The sequence below is a fragment of the Eumetopias jubatus genome, unplaced genomic scaffold, assembly GCF_037043125.1.
Source record: "Eumetopias jubatus isolate StellerSeaLion01/CBP00866 unplaced genomic scaffold, mEumJub1_p1.0 scaffold_86, whole genome shotgun sequence".
NCBI classification, from domain to species: domain Eukaryota; kingdom Metazoa; phylum Chordata; class Mammalia; order Carnivora; family Otariidae; genus Eumetopias; species Eumetopias jubatus.
In genome coordinates this window covers 220,202-234,229 of record NW_028274892.1, presented here as the reverse complement: position 1 = coordinate 234,229, position 14,028 = coordinate 220,202, and the positions used below count along the sequence as shown (strand labels likewise).

General features: G+C 42.3%; 1 protein-coding gene across 1 annotated transcript in view; it reads left to right on the top strand.

The window, feature by feature from the left end:
* The window catches only part of LOC148161715 (cytoplasmic dynein 2 heavy chain 1-like), a 111,283-nt gene that overhangs the window by 37,107 nt on the left and 60,148 nt on the right, over positions 1-14,028 (top strand). The window contains 8 exon segments of the mRNA XM_088020623.1: positions 388-770; positions 2,527-2,659; positions 2,761-2,878; positions 4,372-4,484; positions 6,474-6,593; positions 9,520-9,670; positions 11,346-11,569; positions 12,742-12,924. Coding sequence (XP_087876749.1) covers positions 388-770; positions 2,527-2,659; positions 2,761-2,878; positions 4,372-4,484; positions 6,474-6,593; positions 9,520-9,670; positions 11,346-11,569; positions 12,742-12,924 — 1,425 coding nt within the window.

The following is a 14,028-nucleotide window of genomic DNA, read 5'->3' as shown; positions in this document are numbered from 1 at the left end:
ATCCCACAACCCCGAGGTCATGACCTGAGCCGATATCAGGAGTTGGTCATGTAACCTACTGAGCCACGCAGGCGCCCCGAAGCCAGCCTATTTTTGTGTTTTGTGATAGATTCTTGAATTCTTTTTCTTTTTTAGAAGTAAAAAGTATATGGCAGAACTTTATATATACTTTGACCATGTGAACCTGGATACTTAGTTATCTGGTATCTCTTTGATAAATTAGCAATTCTCTTGGATTGCATGTAAAATATATTCACTTATTATTATTATTATTTGCTTTATTGTGAAAAACCAAATAAAAATATATCTTCTTTTGAAATGTTTTATGATTTATGTCTATGGTAATTAATGTTGAAATAATAAATATGGATATTTTGTGTTAATTAGGATTTAAATAGTCGGGCACAAGGTGAAGTTACAATCAGAGAAGCTTTACGTGAACTTGATCTTTGGGGAGTTGGAGCAGTATTTACTTTGACTGATTATGAAGACAGCCAACGTCGAACTATCAAGCTAATTAAAGACTGGAAAGACATAGTAAATCAAGTTGGAGATAACAGGTGCATTCTTCAATCCTTAAAGGATTCTCCTTATTATAAAGGATTTGAAGATAAAGTGTCAATTTGGGAAAGAAAACTTCCAGAATTAGATGAATACCTACAGAGTTTAAACCATATTCAGAGGAAGTGGGTATATCTGGAACCCATTTTTGGCCGTGGAGCGTTGCCAAAAGAACAGACACGCTTCAACAGAGTTGATGAGGATTTTCGGTAAGTATGGCAGCATAAAACATCGACATGTGTGGCAGTTTTTTCATTCATATCATGAGGTGCTCAACACAAGCTAAGTACCTTTACGTTATGAGTACCGTCTGTGTCTTCAACCTCTTTCTCTGTTGGATCCTCCAAGGAGCTGTTTGCTCTCATTCAGCCATTTACTTCTTTTTTTTTTTAAAGAATTTTTATTTATTGGAGAGAGAGCACAAGATGGGGGAGGGTCAGAGGGAGAAGCAGACTCCCCACTGAGAAGGGAGTCCGATGCGGGACTCGATCCCGGGACTCCAAGATCATGACCTGAGCCGAAGGCAGTCGCTTAACCAACTGAGCCACCCAGGCGCCCTCAGCCATTTACTTCTTGAACCACGTGGATCTGATTGCTGTCCCTACCACACTACCTGATATTAACAATAATAGTACTGGAGCACAAGGGTAATGATAAGAGTACTGATCTATACCTGTTATTTCCTAGGGTTACCCATTCCTTTCCTGTTGTAGTTTGCTGGGCATTTTTCATGCCTCGTTTTACTTCATCTCTGACTAGTATTTACAGAGGTGAGCATCTCTTGTTGGAGAGTTCCTTCCCTCGGCTTCTGGGATATTGTCGTCTGGTTTTCTGGTCGTCTGGGTCCGCTCGAGTTCCTGGTGCTCAGGCCTCTCTCAGCATGTAGGTGTGGGCACTCCCCCGGTTTCAGCCTCCGGTTCTTCTCTCTCTCTCTCTCTCTGTGCCCTCTGTGGGCACTCATGGCCACCCCCTCATTCTCTTCTACCTCCTGCGGCCTCTCAGGGTATTTATCGAGCCCATCTTTCTCCTCTGAGCTCCAATATACTGAACATCCTCAGCACTTCAAAACTAGATTCACAAGTTCATCCCTTTAGCCCAAATCTTCCCCATTCCTTTCTCAGTAACTGGTACCGCCTAACTAATTGCTCAGAGCGGAAGCGTAATGGATATTTGACCTCCCCAAACACCTCCAAATGCATTAAGTTAGCACGTTTGTTGATTCTAACCTACTTGATCTATTGGAGCATATCTTTTCTGTCTCTCCTTTCTCCGGACCTTCGGCTTGTGCTTGTCTTCTCCATTAAGCTGCTTGCCCAGCGGCCAGAGTAGTCTGTGACAAGGGAAGTTTCATTGCTGCTTTTCTTTCCCTTTGCTCCGAGGGTAAAGCCTAATCTCCGTGTCCACTTCTGCAGCCTCCCTTGCACTGCTCTGTTTGCTTCAGAGATGCTTTTGCTCCTTTCCTGCTCACCGTTTTCTTTTAGTCGCCGTGCAGATCTCCACCTCAGTGACTTTCTCAAGCATTTGTCATAATTTTATTTAAATATTTTTAGAAAATATTTAATATCTTTCTCTGTCACTGGGCCGTTATCTCTACGAGGTAGGGCTTAGTAGGTGTTTCGTGAATGAATGAAATTGGAGAATTTGCAATAAGGTAGGTTGAAAATGGTAATGGAGGGGCACATGGCTTGCTTGGTCAGTATAACATAGGATTCCAGATCTCGGGGTCATGAGCTTAAGCCCCACGCTGGGTGTAAAGCTCACTTAAAGAAGAAGAAATAAAGTATTTAAAAACAGTAATGGGCTATTCTTAATTTTTAGCATTATTTCTTAGAAGCATAATGATGTGTTGCTGTTAAAATAGTGTTACTTTTAGTTTGTTCTAAGCAGGCAAAAAATAAATGTCTCAGTATTTTCAGCCAAAAACTACTAAAATAAAGGTAAAAATAACTGTTTTTTCTTCTGTAGGTCGATAATGGCTGACATCAAGACAGACAATAGAGTCACAACGTTAACTACTCACGCGGGAATCAGAAATTCTCTGCTGACGATACTTGATCAGCTTCAGAGATGTCAGAAATCATTAAATGAGTTTCTGGAGGCATGTTTTTTAGAAGTACTTCTATAATAAATTTTAAAGTCCTTTATTGCATGACTCATTTGAAAATCTAAGGCTCTTGTTCTTGTTTGTGTTTGTGTCAGGAGAAACGCTCAGCATTCCCCAGATTTTATTTCCTCGGTGACGATGACCTGCTGGAGGTGCTGGGCCAGTCGACTAGCCCCTCAGTGATCCAGTCTCACCTCAAAAAGCTGTTTGCTGGTAAGAGTCAACAGGTCTCCAACACGTAGTTACTGTGTTTCAGGATCTGCCAGGCATAGTATTAGGCTCCGAGGTAGACTGTTGAATGGAATGCATGTCCCACTCAAGAAGAGTTTATAGTTTAGTGGAAGGACAGCCTGCTGCGTGGACAGACCCACGGCACCTCCTGTGGTTGCCACAGCCACGGCTGAGGAGCAGTTCGCGTCCTCCTGGGGCATCTCGAAGGGGACATCTAAGCTGTGGTCTGCAGAGCGTGCCGGTCATTGCTAGCAGCAGGATGGGAAGGCGGCAGGCACTAGCTGCAGAGAGAAGGAGAACGCACCCCTTTATTGCCGAGTGGACACCCTCTGAAGGCGTTGCCACTGGGGAGGTCTGGGGCGGGGGAGGGCCGTCGGGGGCCGGCTGTGGGCCGAGGCGAGGTCACCTGGTGAACAGTGTGGTGATGGTGCCGTGCATGTCCCTCCTGCTGAGTTGCTGTCAACGGGTCAGGGACCATGCACTCCGTCTGCTATAAAAATAATGATGACTGTTGTCTCAGAATGTTTCATTTGTTGGAGAACAGCTATATTTTTCAAATGAGGTGAAACACCGTCACCATCTTCACTTATGGTCGGGTGTCAGCCACCGACAGGCCCCCAGGCCGCCTGGCTTGGTGCTGCGCTTCCTGCCATGCGGTTTTGTTGGAGTGCAGCCATGCCTGTTGGGGTCGGGGGCGGCTCTGGTGCGGCAGTGCCCAGTGGGGGAGGTGACCGAGGCCATATGGCCTGTGGAGCCCTCCTGTCTTAGCTCCCGGTGCCCTACACCGGTGTTGCCTGGCCCTGGGGGTGAGGCCCTCGGGCGCTCCATCCGCAGCTCTGGTTTGGGCTGGGGGAGGTGGTGGCAAGAGCTCTTGGAATCAGCAGGCTTGCTTTCAACTCGGCCTCTACCCTGGATTAGCCAGCTCCCCGTTCACCTCTCTGAAGTTTACTTTCCTCCTCTAAATTGGAAATAACAACTTACGGGGTTTTTGTGAAGATTAAAATTGGGTGTATGTGTATATCAGTATATTGAAGTATTTTTGTCTACCATAAAATAAAATACAAATCTGGAGGAAGGGAGGTCCCGTTTGCCCTCCCCCTTCCTTCTTCTCTTTTGTCTTATATCATGTTAGTGGAATCATCAGTGCGTGTTTTTATGCGCTCATTTGTGTCTGGCCTTTTTTTGCTCATCATCATGTTTTTGAGATACCTGCACCTACATTTTACTTCTTTTTATTGCTGAGTAGTATTGTGTTGTTTGAATATAGATAGTTTATTCATTCACCTATTGGTGGGCGTTTTGGTTGTTTTCAATTTTTGGTTAGGAAAAACTATTCTATTACATGGGAGAATTAACATAATTCCAATAATTAAACATATTATGAGGTACACATTATACACTGTGGTAATGATCTATCTTGTTTAATTATTAGGCCTTTAATCCTTTTACATTTCAATTGTTCTTTTATATTATAGGTATTAACAGTGTGTGCTTCGATGAAGAATCTAAACATATAACTGCAATGAAATCTTTAGAGGGAGAAGTTGTACCTTTTAAAAATAAAGTTCTTCTGTCAAACAATGTAGAGGCAAGTAATTCTTCAAGTATGAAAATAAAAAGAAACTATGAACTTTGTATCAAAAATAATTTAGTCTATTTGTAGGGTGATCTTAGGCCTTTTAGGAAACTCATCTTGTATCTTAAAAGAATTATTTGTTAGGTTGAGAATGATTTGATATTGAAGAAAATATAGATTTTTAGTCTTTGGAAGGCATTGGGTAATTATGAAAAGAATCTTTGGAGTCGGAAAGACTGGATATTAATCTTAACTCCTCGACTTACTAGCTGTGTGACTTACTAGCTGCGTGACGTACTAGTTGTGTGACTTGGGATCACAGCTCTGTCGTCTGTAAAATACCCATCTTACTGTCTGCTGCAAAGACCGTCTGCTGAAGTACACTAGATAGTGTTAGGAGCCTAAATACTCACTAGGTACTTGAAAAAGATGATTTACTTCAGGAGGTGGAATTATGATTTATTATTGACTCTCACCCACCCAAAATGTGTTGTATGAGGTGATGACTGTATAAGATGATTTTATATGAGATGATTTGGGTGAACAAGTAAGTTTAAAACGAATGCATGCACATCCACAACTGTGGATTAATGGACCCTGGAGCCTTGGAAGTGAATGGTCAAAGACGTACGACAGGGGTACGGCTGAAACCAGACAGCAGGAGGTCGCAGCACATTGAACTGTAATTTTCACAGACCAGGATTATCTTCCAGCTAGTGGCTGGGGCCTGTGCCTGATCACGCACATATCTGTCTCTACAGTTGAGCAGAATTTCTGTTCCTGAGTGGGCCTCAACGTTTGATTGGATGTTGATGACATCAGTCAGGTGATTGGAAGCACAGGTGTGTTAGGAGCTCCCATGTTTGTGTTTGGTGAAGGGTTTTGTTGCTGTGTTGTTGTTTGCCTGTCTTGCGGTTTTGTTGGGAGCGGACGAAGAGGGAGGAGGAGCGTGCGTCTGAGCAGTAGGTCCGCAGCAGCTTTCCTGGCAGAGGGCACGGGAAGTCTGCAGGCTGAGGCCGTGATCAGCAGAGCGGGTGTGCGCGGCCTCGCACAGAGTCATTCTCATGCTGGAGCCCCCGCGGCGTCTGAGCTGCAGTGAAGTTCAGGCTGCTGCATACTGGAAAGGGCTCCAGAGTTGGAGAAGTCCAGAACTTAAGAGTTTAATGATGGTGAAAAGCTATTTGCATTGTAGGTTTTGCACTTACATTGTATTGCGAATATACAGTCTTTTAGAGTCATGATTAATAAATATTCATTGCTATTTTTATCAGTTACTGTTCTGTTAATACCAGTTAACTTTATTATTTTATCTATCTTCAAATGAAAAATGTATTATTTTGACCCTGAAACAAAATTAGTTCTGTTTAAAGAAGTAGCTTAGCTCCCCACATAATAGAGCTCACCCTAATAAAGCAGTCCCTTCTTCCACTGCAGCTTTCTGAATATGAGCTCACAGGATAGCATGAGCCCCGAGGTGAGCCAGTCACCGCGACTCTGCTTTATTGGCCCGGCTCTCTAGTTTGATTTCTTGTAACGTTGAAATGAAGGGGTTAGTTTGCTCGTATTGTCATTTGTAGAGATGATGACGGTGACAGCTAACTATACATTTATGAGTTTTCACACTTAACCATTATCCCAAGAGTAAGAAAATTGTTTTCCTCGAATTATTTAACTTCTTTACTAATAAATTACTATGTCATAGAACACATTTTGGGAGTGTGAGAGTCAATAAGAAATTATAATCCTGCCTCTTGAAATAAATGAATAGGGTCAGTCAATAGAGTGTATATTTGTTTCATGACTTGTGTATATTATTACTTTTTTGAAAGGTTTATTCATTTATTTTGAGAGAGAGAGAGCACATGAGCAGGCGGGAAGGGCAGAGGGAGAGAATCTCACCACCATGAGATCACGGCCTGAGCCAAAACCAAGAGTTGGATGCTTAACTGATTGAGCCACTCAGGAGCTCCTTGTATATATTATTCTTAATTTTATTTTCAGACCTGGTTAAATGATTTAGCCTTGGAAATGAAGCAGACTTTGAAGCAGTTGTTGATAGAATGTGTTACTGCTGGACGAAGTTGTAAAGGTTCAATTGACCCATCCTTGTTCCCTTCACAGGTAAGGGGGCTCATGTCTTGTCTGGAAGGTAGGCAGGCCTGGCTTCATGGGAAGATCCCTGACACGGAGGCCGGGGGGCCCGACAACTGGCATCATCTTGTTCTCTCTTTCTTTAGCAGTTACTTCTGACAGATTGCTTAACTTCCGAGTCTTTGTTCCTTCCCCCGTAGACTGTGACAGAAGAAGTGCATGGTAGTGATTGAGAGGCTTGCGGGTCAAAGGCACTCGAGGCCAGCCACAGGGGTCAGCGATGCAGCAGCTTCCTGGTTAGGTGGTTAGTGCATCACTGAGGCAGAGGCACGGGATCCATGCCACTGGGCCTCCATCTCCCGTACAGTCACCCAAGAGGCTGGCGCTGGCGGGAGGTTAGCGGGGTGTTCGTGCATGTCTGAAATAGGGCCATGGTGCCGAACTGGGATGTTGGCAGGGGAGCCGAGAGCTAGTCTGCATGGTGGGTCGTGGACCTGAAGCACGCCCGTGGATCTGGATCTTACAGGACGTGGTCCAGGTGTTACCCAGTGTGGTACAGTGTAGTGCTGAGACTTGTGTTAAATATCCTGCCTTGTTCAGGATTTGTTTCACTGAGGCTGAGACTAATACCACGGGTAAGGAACATCAGGGGCTTTGGTTCTTGGGAACTGTAAAAAGTAGGCATTGGAGATACTCGGTGATTTCTCACAGGAAAATCTACCCAACTGCTCAAGGTTATGTGCTTTCCAGACTAAACCGTTTAGTAGCTATTGGAACAAGTTTTATGTTGGTTCTTTTAAAGCTTGAGAAGTTAGATGGGAAACTTGAATATTTTAGATTCTTAGCCATTGTCTCATTCCTATCATTTGCATCTTCTGGTATGTCGAGACAAACTGAAGTATGTTTTAACAGTTCTTGTTAAGCTCTTAGAGAAAATTAAGGGTAATCATCAGCAAACAATAATGCCATTGCAGAGTCAGAGGTAAGCTGCTCTGTTGCTTCTGGAAATGTATTCTACTCCTTTCAACTTCCAGGTAGGATTCAAATGAACTTGGAGTAAAAGACAGAGTATTAAAACATTTCCAGAAGGAAGGATTTCATAGCGATTGATTGGGGAAATGACAGCGGTGTCAGGAGATGCGCGGGGTGCTGTAGGCACGGGAGGGAAGCTGCTGGTCCGAGCCTGCAGCCCACCTCAGGGCTCGCAAGCACCTGGCTGAGAATGGGGACTACAGAAAGTGTCAGTAGTTCACTGTCGCCGTAAAAACATGAACTATTGAAAATAGGAATAATTCACTGTCAACCAAAACAAAGAATTCACTGTCAACCAAAACAAAGTCTTAGCAGTTAGTGCGAAGAAAAATTTCTCTCAAGAGTACGGGGATTGAATAGTATAACTGCATGAGTATCTGGTATGAGTTATTACTGCTAGTTCAGCTTTCTAGAGGCTTTTTGTAAGAACCTGAAATAATGTAGAGAAGGAACGTTCTCATCTGGGAAGGAGACAGCATGCTGAGTGGAAGGGATTGGACAGGCCTTGGGTCTAATCCTGCTTTTGCCCGTGTTCTCGGAGTGACTCTTGTAGGCACTCAGTTCAGAGGGCATGATGATATGTACGGTGCCAACTTGTTTTGAAGGTTAAAGTGTAAAATGTTTGCAAAGCACTGTTAATGAGTGCTGGATTTTAGGTTATTAATAATATTAGTGACTGCCCAGATACCATAATGGTAGTGTGGCCTGAGAAGTAGCCAGGACTGTATTTCGACTACCATTTCTCTTAGCCTCTCACAGAAGTTGTGTAGTGGACTGTTAAAAATTGAGATTATCAATGTGCATTTATAATGCAGAAATTCGGTAGTATTGCCTGAAAGGGAATCCACAGATAAGAGTATTAGTTTGGAGGTAGCAAGTGAACATTTTTGTATGAAGATTAAAGAGCAAAGGTCTCTTCTCAAAAAGCGGATTTGGATCTGCTTAAAGGCTTCCTCATACATTTGATGAAAGAGACTGGTGAGTTTGTCCCGCAAATTAGGGGAGACAACTTTGCCCTGGAAAGAGTCATTCCTCCTTTAAAGAATGGTATGTAATGCTGTTTATATAATGGTATTTATATAATATTTTTGATAGTATGTTAATACATTGTCTTAAGTTAGAACAAGACAGCAGCTTAGCCTGCTGTGTGAAGTTATAAAATGTATATGTAGATAACTAAATGAGTTAATCTGATAAGTAGAGGCATTTGATGATATTCATCTAGATGCTGAAAAGTATCTATCAGAAAAAACTGTTCCATAGTAATGGGTCAGTAGGTTTAGTCATTTTGAATGATTGGTTTTCTGCATCCATCTCAGAACTCTGCTAAACTATTTTAATGTAAGTTTTCAAAGGCTAGTATAATGTATAATGTATAGTTAATGTATAATGTATAGTTAAATGTATAATGGCTGTATCAGTACCAGTGCTAGGTTGGTTCAATTACAGAAAGCCTTTCAAGCAGTGTTAGCATTTCATGTTTTATGTAAATATAAGGATATCTCTCTTGATCTATAGCTAGTTTCTGTTTATGGGTATTAGACTGAAAGACGAAGACAGAACTTAATGTAAGATAAAATTGGAATTTCGAAAGTTTAGACTTCTGTAGTAGCCTGAGATTATTTTGGAAGGCACTGATACCTTTGCATCCTTTTTCTGAAGAGAAGCCGTTCATAAAGAGGAGAGTCGGGAGAAGAAAATACAGAGCCTCTTAGGTTACAGTGAGCCTGGTGGGGTCTAGGACCAGGAACTAGGCACGTGGGAGAGTAGCGTGAGGCGAGTTCTTGGTGAGCTTTCCCGTGAAATATTCTGTTGGAAACCCAGTACACAGCTGGGAATCTGGAAAAAGGTATCTTTCTTTAAGTTGGTGAAATTTTCTAAGTAAATTTACCTTTTAAAAATTACTTTTCTTTTTATTCATTAGATACTATGTTTGGCAGAGCAGATTAAATTCACTGAAGATGTAGAAAATGCTTTCAAAGATCATAGTCTTCATCAGATTGAAACACAGCTGGTGACCAAGCTAGAGCACTATACTGGCATTGATACCCGTTCTGAGGATCCACGGAACACTGGTATGAAAACTGGTCCGTTTTCTGCCTGCTTTGGGGTTATTTGAACTTTTTCTTGTTATTCTATCTTAATTTATGTCTTGTGTTTTTGACTGTATCTTTCAACCCATCACCTATTTCAGAGGTTTAGTTTAGGAATTAGAATATACATGCTTTTATATTGTATTTAGAATCAGTAATTCATTACTTTAAACAAATGTAGGAACCTCCCCCACACAGGTTTCTTTATCCTCTTCTGTGTAGCTGTGGTCTTGTGCCGCACCCCTGCGTGCCCTGAAAACTCAGACTGCGTGACAGTGTTGGCCTTTAGCATCAAACATTTTAAAGACTCGAGAAGAGTGTCCTGCTGTGTTTACCTGGATGCTTACCGTTTCTGTTGCCCTTCCTTGATCCTGACACTCTCACTTTCCTGCCGATGGAGTAACTTCCTTCGGCGCTTCTTGTAGGTGGAGTTGCTGGCTCTGATTTCCTTCCTACAAGTTTCCTGCATCTGAGAGTGTCTTTATTTCACCTTCACTCTCTTTCCTTAAGGAAGTATTGTTTTGGTTCTTTGCATGTGGAATGATGTGGGATTGTATCCTGGACATTGTGAATATTGTGTTACAAGTGTCTGGGTCTTGTTTACATCCTTTGGGTAATATTGACGGTTTCTGTTAGTGGTTGATCGTGTTGGGTTCAGGCCCCACGTTCCAGCCAGCCTTCCCTGGGCTGTGGTTCTGATGCCAGCTCTTTTTTAGAAGTCCTTCACTCGTGTGTAGCATCGTCAGGCACCATGCTGTGCTCCTGAAACAGTTACCATCTTGCACGTCAACTACACTTCAGTAATTCAAACAAAATAGTCTTTGCAACACTACTCACACGCCCTCACGTGTGTGCCATCTAATGGCCGGCTCTCGGAGGCTTTGGTTTGATGGCGAGGAAGAGATCCGCCCAGCTGAGGGTGAGCCCAGGAATCATAAATCCAGTTTCTAGAGTCATTTTCCCAATCTCCTCCATCTCCATGCTCCACCCAGTGTTTTCTGGTTTTCTTGGGCTCCCATTCTGCTCTCTGACTGCCGGCCTTCCCTCGTCCCCAAGCTCACCCCGACTGCCGGCCTTCATCCCGGAGCTCACCCGGACCACTGGCCTCCCCCACCCCCAGGCTCACCCTGACCGCCGGCCTCCCCCCATCCCTGAGCTCACCCCAACTGCTGGCCTTACTCCTGGAGCTTGCCCCAACTGCACCTGTCGGGCTTCTGGCTGCAGTGGGTCCAGGCCTGGGGACACCAGAGAGACAAAGAAAAAGGGACGATTGGCTTGGTGGCACTTCTCGTTCAGATCTTCCCCAATTTGCCTGACACTTTGTGTTTTTCAGACTCCGGAATAGCCATTGAGGGCACGTTGTGCATGTTTTATACTTGGGCTCAGAGGGAGACGTAGGCTGCAGTGTGCTTGCTCCCTTGCGTAAGGAACCCGACCCTCTCTCCCTGAAGTTTGGTGCCTTCATTTTCATATGCAAAATTCTTATTTTTTACTGGTGGATTTGGCATATGTTTGACTTCTGTGACTCGTATGACTGTATCTTTCAAATGTATCACAAAATTACCATTTAAATTCATTTAAAAAATCTGTGTATATATGTAATAAATACATAAGTCACAGGCTGACATTTTCTCCAAATATTTTAATTTGCATACAGAATCTGGCATTCTGGAGCTTAAACTTAAAGCACTGATTCTTGATATTATTCATAATATTGATGTGGTAAAGCAGTTAAACCAAGTTCAAGTTCATACAACTGAAGACTGGGCCTGGAAAAAACAAGTCAGATTTTACATGAAAAGTGATCATACATGTTATGTGCAAATAGTGGATTCTGAACTTCAGTATACTTACGAGTTATCAGGTATGACTGGTGGCAAAGTATTTTATTTTTCCAGTTGAAACTGTTTTAAAGGAAATTTGCTGTTGGATGACAGAATTATATTTATTTTGGTCATAACCTTTAAGAATTTTTTTGTGTGCGACTGTCTTTTCTGTTTCATCGTAACTAAGAAGATGTTATATCAGAGAAATATTTACAGAAAAGTGAAAATAATGGTGGTGTTGTACTGAATTCTGTGAATGTGCCTTTTCTTAGAGTAGCATTTATATAGAAATGGAGCTGTCTCTTTAATCCAGGGACACTGGAGTCCAGCAATGTTGACGGAAGGAGTCTCGCGCGCGCACACACGCACACACGCGCACACACGCACACACACGCACACACACGCGTGCACACACACACACACACACCACTTGGTGCTGTCGCAGCCACGCCAAAATACACTTGCTGAATGCTCTCGGTTTGTGAGATAGACAGTTTTCAAACCAATAACCTAGCTCATGGAACCTGTTTTCAGTAAATCCAGCTGTATCCTCTCTGCCTTGTCCCATGATAATGAGTCAGTCATCAGACTATGTCAGACAATTATGTTAGTAAGTGTATGTCAGGAGAGTCACCTGCTGACTCTTTCAGAAAAGAAATGTGTGTTGAGACCCAAATCTGTTTACCTAAGTTAAGGAAAAACTCTATAACTGCAGCTGGAATTGGAATCTGTTTACCTTATAACTTAGACATTTTGAGAATTATTTGATGAGTTGATATTATTAACTTCATAAGGAAGTTTTCAAAATAATTACATTTGAGTCTCCAAAGTGGTCCTGATTTATGAAGATCATAAGATTCAGGGAATTAATTTACATGAATTTTAAAATACAAGATAGAGTGATTATTATTGTATGATAGAGTTTTGGATTTCCTTGCCTTAGCAGTACGTCTTTTTACCACTATCAAGAACTTGAGAGACTATTTGGAAAACCTTCCAATATGTTAATTGACGATGGAATAAACTACATGCTTGTGATTAAATAAGTTTAATTTCAGTTTGTGCTTTAAAAAGTTTCTTCTAGTAAGAAAATATTTTGGATATTTTTCTGTGTTAGCAGCTTTAACTTTTTTGTTGCCTTTTAAGCTTTTTAACTAGTCCCACAACTTCATGTTTGTAAGGTTCAATAAAACATGAATATTCAAACTTTCTGTTTCCCTTGCATAGGGCAATGCTCCCAAGCTGGTTTATACGCCGCTGACAGACAAGTGCTACCTCACTCTCACTCAAGCCATGAAGATGGGTCTCGGAGGAAACCCTTACAGGCCCGCTGGGACTGGAAAAACTGAATCCATCAAGGCCTTGGGTGCACTTCTTGGGAGACAAGTTTTAGTTTTTAATTGTGATGAGGTAGAATGCATAATTACAAACTAGATAATAGTGTGTGAGTTATAAGAGTTTGGATTAGTATTCATGTACTTATATAGGAAATGCCCTATTTCAAAATCACTTTACTTTTGAGTATAACTTGAAAACAGAATTTGTTTTATTTGAACAATAAAATGGAGAGAGGTTGCAGAGAGTATAGTCTCATAACTTTTCTAAAGGGAACTAGTGCAAATAAATAATTTTAAATACAGAATGAAGGGTTATGTTAGAGGGTAGGAAAATGTTTTTGTTTTTGTTTTTGTTTTTTTAAAGATTTTATTTATTTATTTGACAGAGAGAGACACAGGGAGAGAGGGAACACAAGCAGGGGGAGTGAGAGAGGGAGAAGCAGGCTTCCTGCTGAGCAGGGAGCCCGATGCGGGGCTCGATCCCAGGACCCTGGGACCGTGACCTGAGCCGAAGGCAGACGCTTAACGACTGAGCCACCCAGTCGCCCTGTTTTTGTTTTTTTAAAATTAGTGATTCATCAGTTGCTTATAACACTCTGTGCAGGGGCGCCTGGTGGCTCAGTCATTAGGCGCCTGCCTTCAGCTCAGGTCACGATCTCAGGGTCCTGGGATCGAGCCCCGCATCGGCCTCCCTGCTGTCTGGGAGCCTACTTCTCCCTCTCCTTCTGCTGTTCCCCCTGCTCTCTCTCTCTCTCTCTCTCTCTCTCTCTCTCTCTCTCTCTCTGTCAAATAAATAAAATCTAAAACAAAAACCCACAAAACACCCCATGCTGATTACATTATGTGCCCTCCTTCCATCCCCCATTTACCCCATCCCTCCCCCCCCCCCCAGCAACCCTCACTTTATTTCCTCGAGTTCACTCGTGTGAAATTTAAGAAACAAAACAAATGAATATAGGGGAAGGGAAGGAGAAATGTTTTTAGTAAGGAGAATAGTGAACAGAAAGTAAAAGAGATTCATTTTGAAAATACCATTTTCAAAACATTTTGTGTAGGATTTATATTTCAACTTAAAGAACAACTAAAAATCTTGTATCTGTTTAGTTATGTGTATTTTCCAGAACACTTTCACATGAATTATTTTGTTTATTGTTTGAAAGCACCCTGCAAAGTGTAG